General features: G+C 38.3%; 1 protein-coding gene across 8 annotated transcripts in view; it reads right to left on the bottom strand.

Moving 5' to 3' along the window:
• Positions 1-23,069, bottom strand: part of ADGRB3 (adhesion G protein-coupled receptor B3) — a 645,078-nt gene that overhangs the window by 21,634 nt on the left and 600,375 nt on the right. For 4 of the 8 annotated variants that reach the window (XM_014734522.3, XM_070244801.1, XM_003363730.5 and 1 more), the window contains 5 exons: positions 22,279-22,377; positions 21,788-21,959; positions 11,754-11,849; positions 10,273-10,312; positions 4,975-5,618 (listed from right to left, as the gene is read on the bottom strand). In XM_014734522.3, the coding sequence (XP_014590008.1) occupies positions 4,975-5,618; positions 10,273-10,312; positions 11,754-11,849; positions 21,788-21,959; positions 22,279-22,377 (1,051 nt within the window). The remainder of the gene's footprint in view (positions 1-4,974; positions 5,619-10,272; positions 10,313-11,753; positions 11,850-21,787; positions 21,960-22,278; positions 22,378-23,069) is intronic. The other 4 variants (XM_023625136.2, XM_070244803.1, XM_070244800.1 and 1 more) reach the window with 1 other exon arrangement.

Below are 23,069 nucleotides of genomic sequence, written 5' to 3'. Positions count from 1 at the left end.
TAGGCTGGACAAGACACTAGAAGATTCAGAGCAAGGAATAAATTCCACTGACTAATAAACAGCAACACGACTGCCATTAAAAGTTTCTATTACAGAGTGAGCAATGAACCCACTCAAGGAGAAAGCTTTGATACCAAATCCATTCAAAATATCTGTGGAAATGAAACCTGAGAATAACTAATTTTGAAAATGACCCTTACTCAAGTTGATCTTGTTTATATGCCTGCATAAAAGGCAAAATTCCCTAATCCAGGAGCAAGAACAAAGCACTAAAGAAGGGCGGGGCTTCCTTTCACCCCTGCTGCAGGAGAAGATGATGCTCCTGCACAATGCTCAGCTCTGCAACGGCTTCTGCGAGTGACAGTCTCCATGTTCCCACGTGAGGCCATAACATTTGTCTAATATCCTGAATATCCATTTACTGGAGCATTCAATTCAAGCTTCTTCACAGATATTCAAGACATAATGGTAATGAGATCAAAACCCCACCTTACGTCTGAAGTGCTCCTTGCAATTTTCAAAGGGTCTTCACGTACATTACCTAATTTGATCCTCACAGTAGCGATAAGTGAGGCACCCGTGATGTGAGATTATCGCTAAAATGTTTCACTTTTAAAAACCATTATGCTGAGAGCTCTATAATTCATGTCCAGAGGAAAACTGATGTATAAAAATTTAACCTAGAAAGGTGTCCCTTTCCGCCCACTTATAAATTGAGAGAGACTGATCTGAGCATGTTTTGAGAAACACAGTTAAGCTTATACCTAAATGTTTAGAAAGGCTAGAGTAGCCAAACTTTGTTTCTGAAAAAAATAATTTTGTAATTTACTATCTAACTCTGATTGGTTATTAAAGTTTCTTTTTTATTAATAGGAAAAATTAAGGCAAGATTTGTCAGGAGAACAGAAACCACTTACTGTATTTACATTTGAGCAAATTGTTTCACAGGAATTCAAGTGATAGAGGAGCTAAGAAGCCACGTTAAGAGACCATGAGGTGACTCAGGGACTAGCAGGAGAAGAAGAGACTGTCCTGCCCCTCAGCCCAGGCTGGATGGCAAGGGAGATGGCACAGTGACCTCAGCCCAGGGTGTGAGGCACGTGGCAGAGGCTGGAAGCGCTACAGACCTATAGCTAAGGAGACACAAGCTGCTGCCCAAAGCAGAAAGAGTGGAAGGAACATCCTGGGCCTCTCCTCCCCAACCTCCAGTCTCTCACCAGTGTTTCCGAGGGGCCCATCTTCTCACCCAGCAAGAAGCCAATGACGCAGGAACTTGTATGAACCCTGAGTAATCAGGGGAAAAGGGTGACGAGTGGATCATGTGGCAAACAGGCCCTGGACATGCACACAAGTTGGGAAGACTTCTCAGAGAGGAAAGGCTTACTATTTAGATCTAACAGCCTCAAGCTGTTGAATCAATGCCAGTGTTCCAGTGAGTCAAAACAAATGCTCTCTTACTACAATGATATACCTATAATTTTTCAAAAAATAAATAGAAGCACAATCCAAGATTTGAACTATATTTCCTAGTCCTCAGTGGCTTGAGAACTATGATACCTCTTTTTCCCCACTTGCTCCCTAGCGCCTATGTTTTTTTGCTTTATATACACATCATGCACGTGACGCATTTTGCTCACTAACTGGATGACTGAAGTGCTGACGCCAATTGCATTCTTCTTAACCTTAAGCCAAGCAATTTGAGGACATCTAGGATTGGAGCCATTGTGAGAAATTCTATCAGATTAATACTGCAATTACTCCATAATTGTGGAAATCTAAAATCTTCAGAATTGCTTAACAAGTCCATTCTGGGAATGGATACAGTTTGGAAGATGGGAGATAACAGAAAGGAAGAAACAAGGTAGGATTAGGCAGGGAGAAAATCTGGGTGTGCTTTAATGCCAGGAAACTTCATGCATTTATTAAACTTTTTACACTCAGAACTTGGGGGTGAACTGAACAAACTCCCCTGGAGGTTGGAGCCTTTTCTGCCAGCACTGCCCTCCGGGCCGGGGAACCTCCCTTTTTCTTTGTTGCCTTCTGTTTATTTGAATAAATACTACCACCCACTCACCCACTCTTGGGCTTTCTTTTTTTCTCCTTCAAGTCTTGCTTTTCCTCGCCTGCTCGCCTCCTCCCGAGAACTGCATTCTCTGCTACAGAAAAGCTAACAGCTTTCACCTTCTTTGCTTTCTCCCTCCCCACTCCCTTTGAGCACTGTGTGGACACCCACTCCTCTCTCTGGAGCAGAGCCAACTTCCTGCACCAACATGAACATCTTTGCTTGCATCCTTGGAAGGATCCTGAGCACCTGGCCATCCTCTGCTGCCTGGTCACAGCGGCTGTAAACTCCCTTCTCACTCAGAGAGCAGAAGGCTCCAATGGTTCTACAGCTCCAGCCTCATGGCACCCACATGTTCACTCACTTTCATCTTCACATTGTCTTCTAAGACTCAGGACACGTCCTGGCTACTGCTGACCCCCACTCTGTGTAGATGCTCCAGTTGTGTCTGCTGTCAGAATATCATCTCCCCCAGTGGTTGACCCAGCAGGTGCAGTCTACCAGAGCTGACAGCTCTACCTGACAGTGCATCATGCTGCTCAGAAAGAAAGCCATGCCACTGACTTTATCTTCATGGGCCACAGTCCTATCTTCAAAATCTGCTAGTTGTATACACCTAGACTTCATCCATTTCATGTCTCTATTCACCATAAGACCAAGTGTCTGTCAAGGGTTAAATCAACTGTAAATTACTCTCATGCTAATGTTCAGGCACATTACTGCCTCTTTTAGACACTAGTGCTCAGGACAGAAAGATTCTATTCCTAGCTTTGCTAAGCACTTGCTCTGTAACCTTGAACAAATGACTTTACTTCGAGGATTATAACAACTTATCCATTGCACAGAGGTGTTGTGAAGATTAATTAATTCATGTTTTTAAGGTGATTTGAGAATCTGCTAATGAAAGATGCTATATAAATGCTAATTTTTATTATTCATTTCCACATCTATATATTCTCTTTCAGATGTCTCCTAAAATGGTCACCCTAAGCAATTACTATTAAACTCTTTTTAAAGAATGAAAATGAGGAACTGAATTTTCATTCTGAATCCTGAATTTTCTTCCTTTTCAAGATGTAAGCCTTGTGATCTCTCAGTCATTTAAATGCAGATCTTTTGGCTGAATGACAGTTATATATGATGCTTATAGTTAATAATAAGGATACGGAGATTTGGAAAAATTGCAAATTGAACAAAGCAGCACTTGGAAATGCAGTCCATTGTTCGAGCACACACAGCCTGTGCAGTATCACACCCAGAAAGGTTTCTAGGCTTTGTACATAAAGCATTTTTATAACAGGCAAAATATTTTAACGCAATTCCATTCTAACTACTTTAGCACATTTGAAAGAGCCATTCTATTCAGAAGACTCCATACAGTCACTACGAGTTTTCCAGTAGTGCCTCAGAATTATGATAACTTATCATGTTATATTATTACATGTACATTCACTGAATGTCCTACAAACCTTTGCAATTTTGCATAAACATCAGATAGTTTGTGCTCATGTGGTCTCTACTGTGGAGGACCTGCTATCTCTGGGATGTGCAAGTTAGAAGAAGAGAAACACGGCTATGCTGCTAATTCAGAAGGATGGAACGCTTTTGTGTGGAGGGAGCTCCAGCCACTCTGGAGTGAACTTGGCCTCATTGACTCTATCCCTTTGGTCCTGAGGAATGATTCTCCTCAGAAACCCTCTTCTGTTTAAGATTGATCTAGAATTTAGGAATTTATTGTGGATCCCATCAACATTCCCATTTTGTTCTAGAATTTCCTCGATCCAGTTGGAAAAATCTCAAAATTACAGCACTCACCAAGGTAATCTGACCTCTCAGGATCTCTCTTCATTTTGACCTAGTGGAAGACATGACTTTGTGGGGAGAAGAGAGGGACAATGCCTCCGGGCACTTCTGGACACTAGAACATACGATTATTAGCATACTTCTGATGGAAAGGGTATGCAACCAATTATAGTGTCTTTCTCTAAATAGTGTCTTATGAAATAATCTATTATACTAAAACAATTACCAATACATATAAAGAATACAAGTATTGCATTGTATACTAAACATATGCAATATATCCGCAGTGGGCTTACAGCAAAATTTCAAAGTAAAATGACATACAAAATAGTAACATGTATGTCAATAGAAAATAAGACATTAAAACTCCTTAGATCTTGCTTGGTTACTTGTGATGCAATATGAATGATATTGATAGCTGTTGACTACCCTCTCCTTCAATTTATGGGTAGAAAAGAAGCTGAGAGGAGTTTGCTCTCTTACAAAAGCCTCAGAGTCCTGATTCTTAACCTGCTCAGTTTACACCCCTCCTGAGAATTCACAATTTAAGACCAAAAATTTTAGTGGTCATCATTTTGTAAAAGCTAAGAGAAAACATTTACTCTGAAAGATATTGATATAATGTAATAATAGAGTTTATAATCAGTGTAATGGTAGAACCCATAGAAATATTCCGACTTTGTTATTTCTAACAGCTGCCCTCACGTAGAAAACCTAGAGCTTGGGTTAAGTTTGTAATGCCATCCAGAAACTGCTTTAACCACCACAAGAACCTCTGGTACCTGAGAAACATCAGGAGCATCTTCTGTTTTGTTCTTTATGAATGCTCACTTGGTTGCCATTATGACAGAATTATTATTGTAAAAAGACAATTATCTTTTTAAATATAGAGGGCTCCTTTTTAAAAACATGACCTTGAGAAAGGGGATTCTTATGTGCTACTGCAAAAACCTATGTCCAGAATCTTAATCCTAACCCGCCAAAAATTCTTGTATGACACATAACTGCAAAAGCTAGCATGACTCTTCCCCCTCAATCCAGTGTCATGTGAATCAATCTATTAGTATATATATTTCAAATTTCAAGGGAAGGTTTATTCTATTGCTTACCTCTAATGAACTCATTGATATCGTTGATCCGGTTTCACTTCTTGATAGTCCTGCATTATCATCCAGCTCAGAGGCCATGAAATTCTTCACAGCGGTGCGAGGCTCAAAGGGCAAATTCTGCATATGCTCCTGGGGTGCCAGATGCTGATCTAAGTTCATATTGAACTGGTCCATTACAGGGGGATTCATGTTGAATTCAGGGTTCACTTTGTAGTGCAATAGCCTTTCATGTGGCAAGGTTTCCATGCCAATATTCATTTTGCTTTCCTCTTTCATTGATGGCTGGGTATTTACAGAACTTCTGGGCATCACAATATAGTCACTTTCCATCATTCTTTCTTGAGGATGGACTATGTCCATATCAGCCCCTCTCAAGTTGTCATCTGTACATAAGTACACAGTTCTTCGCAATTCACTGTTCTCTTTTTTCAAACATTGATTGCCCAGCTCATTCATACTCATGGGCATGTGCAGACCTGTGGGTTGCTGGATGATGACTTTGGAAATGACGTTTCCAGGTAATGTTGAATAGCTTAGCCCTTCAGGGTTAGTTCCCTTTTCTTCTTCATCATCATTCAGAGAAATCCTAGAGAGTGTTCCTGTTATTGTTGCTGCTCGGCAAGGACCAATATCCTTATGAAGAACTGTGAATTAAAATACAAAAATTCATAAAAGAAAGTTAATACGTTTTTACTTTTCATTTGTATATTCTGTTGTCTCTCTGCTAAACAAATTCCTTAAAATAACAAAAAAATAATATTTTGAAAAATTACATATCTATTTGTTTGTACGTGGTCCAGATTACTCAATCACTCTTTATTGATTCTGATATGCTCTCATTGATCTCACGGAGCCCATAGCTAAAACATATATGAAAGTTGATTAATGGACTTTCAAAAATCTCATGCCCTATCCTTAAATAACTCTGCATACCTTTTCAGGGGAAAGGCATATTACAAGAGAAGTTTTATCCATCAACTTACTGTAAAGAGTTTTAAGAATTATGGACATATTCACATAAAGTTGATGTTTTCTTAAACGCTTTTCCCCTTAAGTATGTTACAAGTTCTTTTCATTAAAATACTTTTTGAAAGAGGTAATTAATGAGAGTTTCATCCTACTGCATCAGAAATATCTCCAAAAATTATGCATGTTGAGAGTTAATGAGCATTTATCTATGACGTCCATATGGTCAAGGTAGATACAGGGTTCAAAAGTGTTTATTATCTTCAGTTCCACGTAGGAAAAGAAAGGAATTTTCTTTCAAGATCAATCCATATGCTCAAACGCCCTTGAAGGGGTATTAAAATTGCCAACTGACGTTAAGCAGAAAAAAAGTCTGGCCATCTGAAACCTCCCTTCTATTTTAAGCCTGAAAAATAATGACTTAGAAAAATTAAAGATGCCTGATAACTTGTAGTAAGAGAGGAGACAAAATGAAAGCATAAACCAAACCAAACCAAACAAACCAATGAAAGATTAGAATTCTTCATTGAAATACATTTGTTGTTTCTTTTTTTTCCTCTATATGAGAACAAAGCCATATTTTATGGGTGATAGAGAAAGAATGACTCAAAGCATGCTTAGTTGTGAACAACTGTTGGTTTTGAGGCAGGAGAGAATGAAATTCTGAAGAAACAGTCTTGGTAATTTTGGTCTTGAAAGCACAGAGAACAGCACTGAGTGCAAGTTAGTCAACATGGGCACCTACTGCTGCTCTGTCTACAAAGCAGAGTGACCAGCAGGTGAAATTCCACTAGGCACAGAGAACTACAAAACACTTGGTTTATTGCCTTCTCGCGAAAAATTTCAGCTATGTTGAATTTACCCATTATTATCCAATTTTCAAATAGCATCATAATTATTATGCATTAAACACAGGTTAAAAAATTGAAGATTCTGAACGTCTTTCCCTATTACAGAGAAGAGAAGCCTTCAAAATTATTTTAAAACGTGCATCATTCATGTAGTATCTTTTATCTTCAGAGATACTGAATTTAATTAATGTATTAGGTCTCTTTATTTTAGATACCAAAAATCATCTTAAATCTACATCTACATATTTTTCATTAATCCGTAATTTGGTTGTGACTTTTTGTATCTAACTATTATATAAAAAAGTAGAATGATTCAGTTTTTAAAAAGTTATTTCCAAACCTTTTAAAATAATAGATAGGTAATGAATTATGGTTTCCAGGAACAATTTAGATGAAAACATTAAGGGACAAAGTAAGTTAAATTAATGGATTTAGTGATTCTAAACAAAAAACCTAAAAAATATCCCCAAATTCAGGGAAGAATATTTTTAATCCTTAACTTACATCCTTAAAAACTTAAATCCTTACTTAAATTAATCCAAAATTTATATAGCAGCACAATTCAAAGACGAGTTATGGGAACCTATCATATTGCACTAAGGACAAATAAATAATTTTATACTTTTATGAGTATATCGTAAACTATAAAGAAAATCTTGGTACTGAATGTTGACTTCATAATCTGCATTTGTAGGATACATTTAGTTTTGCGTAAGTGTCATGTGATTTATAGATATACTCAGCACATTTTTGTCAAATGATACAGCCTTCTTTACTGAAAATTTGTATATCTTAAATATTTGGGGAAAGATAATTCTTCTTATGAAGTAATATCTACTCTATACAAGAGATGTCTCTGCCTCTTAGACTTGCTTAAAATGGATATCCAAAGCTTGAATATCCAACACAAACAAATCCACACCACCTACACATACAAACGTGACGTTGAAGTCATGGGACTTTCGAGAGAAATTAATCAAGTTGTGAAAGGGGAAATGCAAACAAAAACAAAACAAAAAGCATCTGAATATTTGGCATAATCAGACATACACTCCTCCCTGTGGGAAAGTGAATTTCAACCAAACTTAGAGAAAGATTATTCAAAGTCCATGAAATGAGACTTTAAAATTGAATATACCTCAACGTGGACAGAAATCTCTAGAAAAAAATCAGAGGCAAGCTCCTGATGAATTCAGCTTAAAGGGCACAGCCAGAAAACAGAAACATGAAACATTTTTTTTCTAATAAAACAACATTCTTGGCCTGTATTAGGAATACTAAATCCCAGAATGCAGTGAAGTCTGGGAAAAAATGGGTCATTTAACAAAAGAGAACAAGATGGATACTGAAGGGGAGCGACCAGAGGCTGGGGAGCACGGTGTCATACCGTGGACCTCCAGCTTCAGCCTGCATCACAATTACCTGGATGGCGTGTGCAAACACTGACTACTGCACCCCCTCCCACAGCAGTCTGGGGTGGGCCCTGAAAGTCTGAATCTCTAACAGTTCCAGGTGATACTAACAAGCCGGTCTGGAGACCACACTTTGACAAGCACTGGTTTAATGTCAACAGCCGTTAAAGAAAATACAAGACTGTCTGCTCCTGTTTTGCTTCTCCATCAGGGAGAACCATAAAGAGCACAACAAACAAGGCTGAAAGGAAGCTAAACGGAAGATTAAAAAAATGGGAATTAAATGAACACCTAATTGTTTTAAATAAATTCAGGCTTCTGCACCCAAACAAATCAGATTCCACCTTGGAACGCAGAGGTGGAACCTGGCACCATGGCAAGTGGTCTTTGAGAAATGATGGAAAGTGCGTGAGCAAGGGAAAATATTTTACCAATTTTCCAAAGAGGGAAATGGTAGGCTTTGGAAACAAACACTAGTAAGATGTGCCTTAGCAATAATTTGTTAGACATTAAACAGGACAGGGTGGTTCCTAATACCCGCCCTCTGCAGGTCCGCTGTGGGTTGTCACGTCACGACAGTGACTGTAGTGCTCTGTAGGACCACGCTCGATGTGGCATACTCTGACTGAATTCAGGAATGAGAATGTGAGATTACTCTCTCATATTCTTCTGATTATGACAACTCTGCAATCTCAGACTCTGCATAGATGTTTAACGGTTATGAGTTGAATCTTAAAACTACACTTAAAGGGAGTCTGCATGGGGTGGGGGCCCTTCTGCACAGAGCAGGGTTCCAAACTCAGTCTCATTCCATTTAACTCCTTTATTGACAGTTTGGGTGAAGACTTAGAAGGTATTCTTATCAAACTTTCAATGGCCAAACAGTTCCAAATGGATAGAATCCTAATCTGAAACTGGTAGGATAATAGTAAATAAATATAAATGCAAAGGCCAGATTTTTGTTCAAGGGAAAAGAACCTAGAACCATTCCATAATCGCAGACTGGGAGAGCCCTGACAGATACTATAAAATGTTAGGGATTTTAGACGACAACAAGTTGACTGTAGTATCGTACCAGTGGCTATGAGATCAGATGGAGATGTAGACAGCATTTATATAAGGAAAGAGCCAACTGTGATAAATAAATGCTGGATAAGTTTGTATACATTTGGACATCATAATTTAAAATTATTGACAAATTGGAGGCTACATGGCACACCATGCCTGCCTGGGAGAATGCTATGAGGAATGTACAAGGAAGCATGGTTTGTCGAGTCTGGAGGAAAGACTTGAATGGGGCTAAATAATATTTGCTTTCAAATATTTGGATATTTAGATAAAGTAGATATCTACCCTAATTCTAGAAGGCAGCGCTAAAGCCAATGAATAAAAGGTGAAATAAGGTCTATTTTGTCCCAGTATAAAGGAACATTTTCAACAACTGGAATTATTCAAAAAATGAAACATATAGATTCCTTTAAAACTCTTGAGTCATCTGCTTTTGGTGAGATTCAGCCACAGGCTGGAGGACAACCATCAGGGACGCTGCGATCGGCTCCTGGACTCTAAGGCAGGATGTACCGCCTGGTTTCTCCTGGTCCCCTCTAAAAGTGTAACAACAACAACAGCAGCTGTGATACACACACACACACACACACACACACACACACACAAATGGTATATCATCCTTACAACAACCCATATTCCATAAATGATGAAACTGAGGCACAGAGAGGCTAAGTTGACTGCCTTACACCTGACAACTAGTAATCGGTGGAACCAGTAATTGGTGGGATGGAAGGCTTAGGTCTCAAGTCAATGCTCTTTGGCTGCCATGGTGTTCCCAATGAACCATTTTTAGGTTGTCTCATTCCTCATTCATTCTCTCTCTCTCATTCCCTCCCTCTCTCCACATTCAGCTATTACAATGCTTCCATTTGAAAGATTTTATTTATTCATCTACATGAATATGTGATGTGGAAAACCATGGCATTTTCTTTAAAATCAAAACCCATAAAAACGATTTAATATCTCTAATGATTATAGTTTCAAAATTCAAATATTCTTACCTGATCGACAAGCAATATCTACATCCTTTTCAAAGTCTGTCTGTAACAAGAAATAATAAGGCATAGAATCATCGTTTAATGAAGACCTCAAGTGACTTTCACTAACCAGACTACCTGAAGTTTACAGATATCTGACTAGGCAGTGCCAGGGTATTGTCTTGTGCAAAGGAAGTTTCTCAAGGAATAATCAAATTGTTCTCAAGAGCATTTCCTAGAGACCAAATGTTGAATAAAATTAATGGAAATGGCATACAATTTTAATAAGGCAATACAATACCCCTTTGTCATCTTCAGCCAGTAGATTAACACCATGTATAAAAGGACAGAATTTTAAGGCAATTTCTTAAACCATAATAAAAAGATTAGCATGCTCATTATTATGAAGATAAATAAGTGTCTTTTTTGCTTATATTTTCAAGCTTGCACTTTGAATATATTGTTTGTAATGTAATATCTTATAATATGGTTTAGTCAAACCCTCACTGTCAAACCAGGCTCTTCTAATGATCCATTTTCACTCAAACGTGACAAAAGGCTTTCAGGTTTAGGAATTAAAATTGAAGATTAAACAATACTAATCTGGCCTAGAACCTGCTAGAGTTTAGTTCCATCTTCATATTTTCCCCAAACTTTTATTTTAAACAAATTAGTTTATTTTTTTAAATGGTAAAATTAAATTAGCCTCTCTTAATCAATATTTTGAATTCAAGATATTGGTATTTATCTATTTGTTTTGAATAAAGAGTTAATTATTCCTTTCAGGTCTTAATTACTAATATATCCTTTAGACTGTTTTTATGTTGCCTAATCCAAAAATAATAAATAAAATATATTGTAGAAAGAATCTCTATTTAAGCCCTGATTTTCATGACATAGTTCCACTCTTATCCTATTTCTAAAATATATCAAAGTGGTTATATGTAAAATACCCCTTAATCCCAACGACAGTCAGAGCTCACGTGCAATAACCGAACTTTCACCAGAAGCCTGGCTACCCCTACGCTTAGGGCCATGTTCTCATCTTAGGCTGCACATTGGAACCATCAATGCCTGGGTCCTACCCCAGAGATGCTGATTTCATTAGTCTGGAGTATGGCTCCTCTGATGATCCTAATGTCCAACCAAGGCTAAGAACCACTGGCTTTAAGACTCGAAGTGCAGGTCCATAGTGTTCTGATCTGTGAACAAACATGATCCCATGGACAAATTGTTCTTGCTAATTCTGTGCAAGGATGAGCACATTCTCGGGTGTTGCAGAGCAGCCCCACACTCAACACACCAGGGGGCCACTAACAGATCCCAGACTCCTAAAGCAATCTTGACAGAATAGTTATCTGGTACCAGAGTTCTAAGCCTGCTAACGAACTAAAGTCAAGTCACCCAAAACAGAACGTTGATACTATCTTACTAACAAGAATATTTGTTTACACCCTTGAGAAATCATGACTTTATCCAAGCCCAAAGGGAAAATAAAAGCTCACCATAATTTGAGCATGCCCATTAGGGAAAGAACTTGAAGAATCAGCATTGATTGGGTCCTGACAGTTTCTCAATCGACATCTAAACGCATCCTGAACCTGCGAAAAAAATGACAAACATTAATTTTCTTCTCTCTTGGTAATGACTAGATACTGTCTATCTTGGCAATCAACAGACAAAGTGGTTACCCTTGTTTTGATGATCTAATAGCCATTTTGTTTACTTCTTAATACACAAACTGGTGTACCTGGACTTTGCTGTAGGCCAGGGAATTTTATCACTTGCCATAATCCATAGAGGGAAGTGCCAGGAATTCCTCAGCTATCAAAATGCTTATGCCTGGCCCACACCAATAACTCTCGCCAGAGGGCAGATTTATTTCCACTGTTACAAACAATAAGTGTGTCTTTCAGAGTGGATTTACTATTTGGTATGGGATAATCTTCATAACAGCTTTAAACATTGTGAAAGATGAGATGATTCAATGATCGTTCAACTACGATTGATCTGGGACTTTCCTTTGACATCTCGTGTAAGGCAAAACATTGGGGAGACTGTTTCTTGTCTCCCTTCCAGTACCGTGTGCCCTGATGTAAAAATAAAACACAATGAAACAAAAATTTTAAAAAATGGCTCTGTTTCTGGTTGATTGTCTTTGGAAGAAAAGAAATAAAAGGTCACTTAGCAAAGCCAAACTTCCTTAATATCCTTCACAACTGGATTCCGAGTAAAGAACAAACATATCACAAGGAAATCTGAAGAACCTTAAATCCTTTATTAAACAAGTGAATAAACACGAATAGACAAATAGCAAACACAGAAATCTGTCTATAGTTATTCTGCTCATATTGAGCATCAGTACATCCCATCCACTTCCTATGGCTCATTGGGCTCCTAAAAAGTTGTTGACAGACACTGTCACAAGTAGCTTATCTCAGTCAATGGCAAGGTCATTTTACTAATATTTTGTTTTTCTGCCTTCACATTATTGGTATTTCCCTTGTTGCTTATTATCACCTGTTTTACTAGGCTAATAGACAAAGCTCTTGCCTCCTTTACCAAAGCACCACTGTAGCAATGACCGAGGTAAACACAAGATCTTCACCTTTGAAAAGCACTGGAATAAAATATCTGGTTACTGCTGTGTTGTGAGACACTTGCGGTATATGTGTTGGCCAGAAAAAAAACAGCCTATGCAGTTGTTCTCGGCTCCTCTCATCCATTTCACAAGTCATCAGCAGCCTCCTTCCAAAATGGCAAGATTTGGAAAGTGACATGGGCTTTAGCCACCACCAGGCAACTGGCAACCAGCTCAATGCTGAGACCTCCGTCCGCCTCTATTTCTCCACCTGAGGGTCCAATCCCGGTGAAGCGACTCCTACAGCTGTGAATTAAGGGAGTGGGGATGGACTCAGGGCTCTCTGATCTCTCTTCCATTCTCTAATTCTAATATTTCTAAATCTGGGGTTTCCTGGAAGACAAGAATGAGGAGTTGCGTGATATAACCAAGCCAGGTAATTTCTCATTTCATCCTTCAAACACGTCAGTAAAAGTACAGGCTCAGTGAAAGCTAGTCTGATCATCTTTTCCTGAACAACTGAGGAAACATTTAGAACTAAGGCATCCAGCTCCTCCCTGGCAAGACACGACGTGCACCAAGTCAGATTCTTCAGAAGCAAATGCTTTCATGCTCCTCCTTTTTAGATTAAGAAGTCATAGCTGTGGGCCATAAAATGACATATTAATAATCAAAAATTGGTAATGAGTCTAGTGTTTGCCAGACGATCACTGTTTCTGTCTCACAGAAAGCTGCATTGGGGGAAACCACTAAGAAAGTCTACCTGTTTTTAGAAAAACATCCTAAGAACTAACGTCAGAAAAATAGGTACATGCTAATTTCTGTTTGTGCCCCAAGACAATTGTTAAAGAAGCACAATTTATAAAGGGAAGATAAATAATATGTTAGAAATGTTGCCTTCCAGGAGCTTGTCACTTCAAGATATTTTTCAAATCTATTTCTAAATACTAGCATATATAAAATATGAAAGGTGGCACTTGGTAACACCAAACATTAATTTAACTGGTCCTCGCCAACCACTCTCTATTTTCAGACCTTCAGAGTGTAGCTGTCAAGAATATTTTTGTCTGACAATGAAATATGGAAAAGCAACTTTTGTAAGTTTCTCTTAAAAATCCACTATCTGATCCCTTGAAGGAAATATAAAAGAAATCTAACTCTTTTTCATAACACACACACACAAAGTCGATACCTTAAACTATCAAACCCCCAAATATGACAGTGGATTAAAGGCATTTCTACACGGGAGAATGATGTCAGCTTCATTAATCAGGCAATGCTTTTCAGAACAAATAGCAGAAAAGCGCAAAAATTCTCCGGTAAATTCAAGGTTATTTTAATGGTCTCAGAAATGCCATCTTTTAAGTGTTAGATTCTCTGACACTTGTAGTGCCTCTGTTATTCCTAATTCAGGAAGATTTGCAGGAGAAATTCCACTTAGCTCCAAATGCTCTGTCTGAGTTTTTAAAAAATCTTAAAAATGCTTTCAGGTAATCTAGATGAATTAGCGTTAAATATTTGTCCAACACTGTCAGGGGAGAACGACACTGGACTTCACACTGCATATTCCTTGTCATGGAAAAGGGTGTTTCAGGCAAGACGGTCTCTGGAAATCGCATCTGCCCCTGTTTGGAAACGTTTTGATAATGAATCGGCATTTCTATCAGGTGAGCAGCAAGACTTCTATCTTCAGTGAATCATTGTGAATCAGACTGATGGAGATCAACTGGAATTTTTAAAAGAGGAAGTCTACAAGGACCTAATGCCAGACAAGGAGAAGCATGAAATATAACAAACAAACAAAAGACACAATCTAGATCTGGCTATCTCATCTTGAAATTAAAATCTTCTGTGCCAACAGTGACATTTACAATGCTGGGCAAGAACAGTCTTGGTGTCTTTCTTGCCTTGTGATTAAGATCGAAGAAAAATAATTGTTAGAAGATTCACATATTTATTATTTAAGCTCTTTAAGCTGACTTACTATTTGTGGAAAACAAATCACTTATTTCAGGTAACAATTTAAAATTTATATTTAGATATTAAAATCATTATAACTGAGTTCTTGCAATACTATCATTTTTTAAACTTATGTAAGACCAGTAAATACAATTTTTAAATAAAACTGTCTAGAATAATTCAGTATTTAACATAAATTATTCCACAGTTAAAATCTAGACTTCAAAATTTCCTCCCTTTATAATGCTCTGTCATAGGTCTTTCATCTTAATTGACAGCCAGAGAGAGTGTTAAAAAGTCTGAGGATATGTAAATGGCTTTGGAATATTTAGGGGACTTTAAGGGAGTCTGATGTCATGCTGTGAAATGAAAAAAGAATGGCAAGAAACATCTTCCAAAATAAGGTGAGATGACAAGAGTAAGCAATCAAGGGTGTTTTCTAAAATTATCCAACCAACCGGCACCACCCAAGTTGTCCTGACTCCCTCCCGCTGGGGACTGGTCCAAAAATTCCTCAAAGAGATGTCCGCCTTTTATTGTGGCTGGAGTCCTGTCTGCCACATGAGTTCAAAGTGCTTTGCAGGGTGTGTCTCGCTCCTGTTCTCCCCTGTGGGGAGAGCGGTTCGGTTCGCTCGGCAGCAGCGAGCCCAGAGCTGGCTTCTGGGTGGGTCCTCGCTCTGCAGGCAGCTGGAAGCGTCCCCAGAAGGTCCGTGCCAGATTTGGAGATTGCTGGGGAAGAGCACGGAGCAAGGGTTGGCAGCGTTGCAATGCAGAGAAACCTCGCGGGAAGGGACCGTGCTGTTTGAAATGGGCTCTCTTTCTAGCTACTGAGCAGCTCAGACCCCAAATCTTCATCTTTTCAGAAGGCAGTTTCGCCTGCAGTTATTTTTCTGGACTTCCTATTCCAGAGGATCACTTTAAGCCGAGAGGAAATAAAGTTACATTCTTGAAATTATTTCAGATTCTAAGCTGGAGGAGAGGAGAGTTTCTCATGTGCGTTTTGTTCTGTTTTTCTGAACCTAATGTCTACTATTGTGTTTGATTCATATTTGAACAAATGGCTTAGGTCTTTTTAATCACATTAAATTTCATATTATTTCATTAAATGAACGAGTAAGATTGTTCTCAATGCCATGTATGCTATGACAGTTGACATAAGCAACATGGATGACTTCACATTATTTAAATATTACCCGATTTCTCTGATAGCAAAGGAAATAAAAATATTCTGCCATTTGCTATACATTAAAGAAAAATATGGACTTCAGTCCCGAATTTTAGTCCTAATAACTTTCTATCGGAATTCTCTAACGCCTAAGGGATCTATCACCTAATCTCAAATTGTTGTAGCTTTTAACTTTTTTTGTATCAGTTTTGGGGGTCCCATAAGCTTCCCTAACATATATGATCTGAAACAATGTAACAGCATTTCTTCAGCCCGCACATGAGAAAGAAGGAGAGGGAGGTTATATGCCAGACACGGCCACCTGTGCCTTCACAGAGGACTCTTCAGTTTAGCCTCACGCCATCTACTTGAGGTAGAAAATAAAAACTTAATTCATGACCTCTTACTTCTTCTACTTATTTTAAACCTTTATTCCAGACATATTCAACTTCCTGTCACCAGTTTAACAGTGTTGCAAGGGGTTACCCTGGGGGTTTGGAAGGAGAAGGAAGGAATTTGCTTGTCCTTTTGGCGGGTACTCAGAGGAATTCTGGGTAACAGGTGCTACTGGGTAAAGTTTGGATGCTACCTGGCAGACACGCCAGAGTTTGCCAATCTCTGCCATGAACTCCGTGTGTCTCAGTGTGTCCACTGATGCCATCTTACTCATCTGATTTCATGCTTTTGATAAGCTCCTAAGCCTCTGCACGGACTTGGAGAACCACATGTGCCACATAAGACTGATGCAAATATTCGTGATATGATTGCAATTACACTCAAGTCAGGAAAGCCTAATCTGGACGGAGAGATAGGACTTACATTACCCCACATAAGAAATGGGGTGACCACTGGGTCAAGAGAGGCTGGTGATTTCAGGGAAAAAGTATATAGGAACATAAGCATAACATCCTTGCTTGTGCCATGTCCACATTCCTGCTTAAAGGCAGCTCTGTGCTCCTTACTCTCTGTTCTGATACAGCTTTATTGCCGTATCTTTAGCCATTCTCCCATTTTCAGAAACACATCTTCCTATTTTATTAAAAACAAAACATCTTTAAATTTATTTCTTTTTGAACCTTCAATTCAGCCTAACAAAGATAAAGCTCTTAGCAACTTACCCCCTGTCCCTTAAATCCTTGTCCTTCTTGAGCAAGCTAAAGATGCTAGGATCAGCATCGCGGCCCTCCCACCCCGGGCCATTCACTAACTCTAAAATCTATTGAACTTTACTCATGACACCATTCACAGTGGCTTCTTACCGTGGCCACTGAACACCCCAATGAGAAAGCTCTAAAACATCATTTAATCGGTACTTTGCCCTCAAATGTCATCAGTATTTTCTTTTTCTTGGCGCTACAGTTATAGCCATTAAAAAAAAACCATTCTAGTGTCCAGGATCACATCACTGCACATTTACGCCTCCAGGTGCCCCAGGTGGTCCCAGGGTAGACTCTACTTTCTACTATTCACTATAGGCCCCGTTCCATGGAAATCACATGCCCAGTAGCCTCTCTCCATCTTCGTCCACTTGAAACCTTCACTTCCTCAATCATCCAACCTCATTTTTCCCTCAGAAACCCATTAAGTTCTGAAGTCCTCTATCACCCACTCCGTTATCTTCAAAGACCAGCTGAAGTTCCAGCCCTGCCTTAAGGGAGGGCACAGATGCACCCTTTCATAGCAAGGAGTCACACCCAACTTCCTTGTAGATAGCCAAGCATGGAGATCCACAGAACTTTCCATCTGAACTATATTATATGCCATATGATCTCTTTTTACATTGCTGTCTAGTTATTTCACCACTACTGGCTTGATTTATTTTTAAAAATGGTTTATTTGGGGAGAGTATTGGTTTCAGATTAGACAGGTAAGGATGCGTGTCTCTTTTATATATTCAGTCTCCTGAGCTTATAAAGCATTTTGTTTATCTGTATTCTTTATGGAAATATTAAAACGAAATGGGAAATTGGCAAAAAAAGAAAAAAAGGTGGAGGGGAGTGGGAGAAAAAAAGAAAGGAAAAGCTGTTCATGTTTATTTTAAGCATTTTGCTACAAACTCCCTGCACGGGTTTGGATGAAGATTCTAGGACCTCATCTGGTGCAGCCTGGCCCTCCTGCCCAAGCTGGCGGGAGAGAGAAGAGGAGCTCAGCCCTGTTATTGTCACTACAGAACAGCCTCAGGATCCTCACCTGCTGATACAACAAAATTATCCATTTAAGCATTTTCGTTTTTTCCTTCCATTTAGTGAAAGGGTTTTATTGTAGCTTATTTGTATCGCAGTCTTGTTATTTTTCCCCCTCTGACATCAAGCTGTAAGATTGTCTTAGAGCCAGACACAGCCAGTGACAGGAGAGATGAGAAGAATGTGCAGCACCAAGAAAGCGGTTTCCTAGCAACAGCAACTATTTCCAAGGTTTCAGAACTTGTATAGTTTGAATTTCCATAGCAATGTGGAGAATAGTAAATAGTAGATGTCGTTATGCGCTTAATGCAAATTAATTCTAATCGATAAAAGATGGATAAATGAAAGAAGCATCTATATGTATTCTATTAGATTCTGTCTTATTAGGTATTATACTTATTAGCTTCCAAGATCTAGATTTTGTTGCTGAAAGTAATGTGTTGTGATAAATCAGATGGTGTAATTTTTTTTTCTTATTCTCTCTTTTTGTTTTCTCTTTTGTCAGAGGCGTATATGAAAGAGATTCAAAAGAAAAAGGTGCCCCAGAAGAAGGAACTGTATTTTTAAGAATACAAATTTTATGAAACTTAAATATTAAGATGTCAGCTCCGGAGGTCACAACAAATTATTAGGCAAATAATCAATCTGCTTATTTTAAAAGTGGAATATAATTGAGTTGATGGTAACAATGATCATTTCTCCCTTCCCTCCTGACCTGAAATGATTTTGATTTTAAAATTGGATCCAGTAAAAGCAAAGCCACTTTTAAAATAAACTAAGCCCCATACACATCCCATTTAAAACGCCACAGCTATAGTATTTCATTTCTTTTCTCCTGAAGCTGCAAGGCTCTCCTCCTGCCCTGTGGACACCCACCCCCTTCACAGGAAGACTGCAAAGTGAACACAGGTAAAGTCTCTCAAATTCACACTGGAACAACCGTTAAAGACTGAGAGCAACCGAGTTATGTTAGTGTGCATCAAAAATACATAGAAACAGAAATATTTATGTCTGTATCCAGTCTCTCTCTAAATTAACGGAAATACTTTTTACATTACTTATGCATTTTTAAGAAAGAAAAATCCATATGAATTATCTTGGATTATTGTGAAGAAAATATTTTAAAGTGAAAAAAGCAGAAAAGATAAAATTGTATTCCAAGGTCTCCTATGGGATTATGAAGTACAGTAACAGATCTGAGTCACTACCCCATACTTTATAGGCAGCTATCCAGTCCATTTGCATTGGTACATTTTATGGAATGTTGTTCGCAGGAGACACTGAGGATACAGAAAGATGCTTCTATTCTCTTGGACTGTAGTTAATGTCAGGATAGCATGACTACAGGTAATATAAGATAAGCCCATTGCTAGGGTCAGGCAATATACACTTAGGAAGTCAAAAAGAATTTCTGTAAACCCAGTGAGGCCTCCTTAGGACATGGCCATGGGGATATGCAAAACCACTTTAAACAAGGTTCTTTTGGTTTTTCAGTGACAACATTTTCTGCGGAATTCTGAAAGATACTCACTCTATAACCAAAATCTGCCCTGTGTATTTATAGCAATGTTACAGGGTATTTTTAAGAGTCAATGTGAAATATTGGATATGCTATTTTTCATTTCAGTGTTGGAATAAAAGAGACTTACGGCGCTCTGCTATTAATTATATCAGCTATAAAATTATTCAATTTAAACTAATCATTGAAAATGCAACAAGAACAAGGCCAATATCCATATTTTTATTCCCCATTTGTATAGAAAACTTATATTTACCGATACCTAATTCAGCAGAAGCATTTTAATATATGACTTGATTTAATTACTCTCAAATCATGCTTTTGACAGTTATTAGTCCAATCAGCAAGTATGGAAAAGTTATGATGGAAATGACTTTTTGTGCCAAACATTTTTCTTCATGTAAGCAGCAAAATTTGATAATTAGCCATCAAAATATCTGTCACTTTAAAACCTGAATAATTTGGTCATAGCCTAAGGCTATCTAGAGAGCCTATTTCTCAAGAAAAAGAGATGCTTATTTCGAGATGGGACACTGTTCTCTCTAACACCTACAGAATTAATATCTTCTGAAAATTGCATGCAGTTATGTCATGCTTCTTGCTTAAAACCCATAACTTTTCATCCTTAATCATCAGTCAAAAATGTATCATGTGTCTACTCACTTAGAACAATTTTGTTACATAAGCATCTTAGAGATAATATTAATGCAGAAGAACCACAAAATAGTTATACTTGCAAAAAAACATAGCCCTAAATTATTCAATTTCCTGTTAATTTTTACTTACCTTTGGTCTATAAAGTATTTGATACCTGGGAGATTCTTAATGCTGATATTCTAGGTAGAAATTTGTCATGAGGGAACAGTAAGGCTTGGCCACTGTGAGCTAAATCAGATTTTTAAAATGATAAAATAACCGCCCCCTCTTGCAATGTGAAGTTACTCTTCTTTTGTTTTCATGATATAATGTTCTTAGAATACACATGTGGGTTTATTGCTGACATCTGTATCATTCTAAAGTAGCTCAGAAATATTGTTCTCTCCATCTGGTAAATCAGGTAAAAATCTTTGGTTATCGTCACACATCACTGTGAAAACTCTGCGGTGTGTACGCATATGCACGTGTCATTTTGCGCGTGTCATTTTGCAATGTGCACATCGTAATAAAGTTCTCAAACAAGCTAGATCATGCGAAATGACAGCGTAGACTGTTTTCTCAAAATTACTAGCATGGCACTGTGTCATTGTGTGTTTTAGTCACCACCATCCCCAGAGTAAATGCTAAAATGACTCATAAACCTTGTAAATACTGTGTGACGGCTTGCAAGCATGCAGAATAATTTTTGTACCAGTTGGAAAACAACATTTTATCCCTAAACAGCTCAAGTCTGAAATCTATCACCGTTCTGGATGGATCTGGTGGAGGTTAGTGTCTCGACTCATGAAGGATGACTCCTTTTTTCCCCTCTCTGCTGACAATCAACCTCAACTACAATCTGGAGAAACGCTATGATTTTAGATCTACAGTTCTTGGGGAAAATTACTGACTATCATGCTCCCCTGTGTGCATTATTTTGTATTTTCTGAGCATAAACATCCATATCAAACTCATTCATCTTTAGTAATCTTAACCACAATTCAGTATAGAGACAAAAGAACTGTTCATTAATCTTCAACATTTCCTGTCTAAAATGAAATTAGTTAAGCCTGAGGAATGGAGATATGCTGTGTGTAGACACACAAGTTATTAGGGAATGGGTTTAAGACATGTCCTTGATTTATGTTTATGAACTAGACCCTACCCTCTCACCCACCAGCTTCTCTACAGGAGTTATCCACTCCTGTGACTCCATCATAGCCTTCCTTGCATGTGCTCTCCATGGGTCTTGGCCCCCGTGGCTGCGTTTTCCCTTGCACAGTCCCATCTGTTTTCATCATCACTTTCAGAGTCCAAGGAGCCCTCCTGAACTTGCCCTGATGCCTCCCAAAGCTTTGACTCCCAAACGATTGTCTTTAGAGGAGACCAGCTTTAAGCTCAACATCAAGATATTAAAATAAAAGGTCATATTTGCCAAGAAGCAAAATACTCTGCTAACCATCATTCCTCTCTGTCCCAAGAATTATATTTCTCACCTCTCTCCGAAGAATGCAGTGGACCATAACTATCACGAAGCCTTGCAAGGAATCAAATACGGCAAAGAGTATTTGAAACAATATGGAGCGTTTGTCTGTCATTGCCAGAACCGCAGACATCCACGTCAGAGCCAGAAGGGGCAACACCACGCAGGAACTCCACAGAGACGCCCTGTCCAGAGACAGAGAGAGCAACATCACGCAGCCACATGTCACGCTCCTGGCGACAACCAAACCCCCGTTCAACAAAGCATTCTGGTCTGTGGCACCAAGGCCATTAACTTGGAAACCACAAAGCAGACAATAGTTGATAGTTTTATTTATATTTTTATAGACAATCCCACAATACTTATAAAGGCAGTTGCCAATTATAAATAGTTAAGTATGCTCTTAGCTCTAATAGGAGCAAATTATTTTTTTTCCATCAGAGCATTTTCTCACATGCACGGTAAGAGATCTGAAACGAGAGGATGTAAACGATCGGGACTAACATGGCGTTACTGGCGGTGGTGGCTGACAAAGCTGTTGTTGAGACTACTCCACACTTGGCACATTTGAGCGTCAAACCGCCATGAGGCTCGCTCATCTGACTGCAAACAAACAGAACACCCACAAAAAGAACAAAATATTGAATTGTCAACAAAACAAAGTTGCTACTGCAAGTTAGCTTTTAAATACGATTCCATGCAAAAAAAGTATATTTATCAAAGATGAATGTTCTAAGCCGTTTTAAAGATGCATTTACACTACACATTATTTTTGTAACATTTACCTTGTAATAAGACGGGCCTTTGTTGCATGCGAAGCATATTTCCATCATTTACACCATAAATGGCCCTTGTGTCTACAGATCAAAGTTGCCCAATACACTGAATAAAACATAAGCATGCGTTTGTGTAGACATACAGTGAAACCCTTTATTCAGACCCCTCATAACCAAACACGTGAGGACCCCTGGCTTCAAAGATTTTCATTGCCATTTGCAGAATGTACGTAATATCAATTAAAACTTCTGAAATGTAAACACACATCTCAGAAGTCCAATATAAGAAGATATATATTTTAGGTCTTTAGTCATTTGTGGAAGATGTAGCCTTTATCTTAACATATTCATACTTTAAAATTTCTTTGGGCATCAATGATTTTCTATATTTTAGAATGATCTGAATATAGGGGCTGATGAAATTTGATGAAATATTAGTTGATAAAAAGAGTGATAGTTTTCTGCTTTAATAAAACACATTTAACATAGTCATTAAGCTCAGGCTATTCTTTCTGGAAA

The sequence above is a fragment of the Equus caballus genome, chromosome 20, assembly GCF_041296265.1.
Source record: "Equus caballus isolate H_3958 breed thoroughbred chromosome 20, TB-T2T, whole genome shotgun sequence".
Taxonomy (NCBI): domain Eukaryota; kingdom Metazoa; phylum Chordata; class Mammalia; order Perissodactyla; family Equidae; genus Equus; species Equus caballus.
This window is presented reverse-complemented; position numbering and strand designations above follow the sequence as displayed.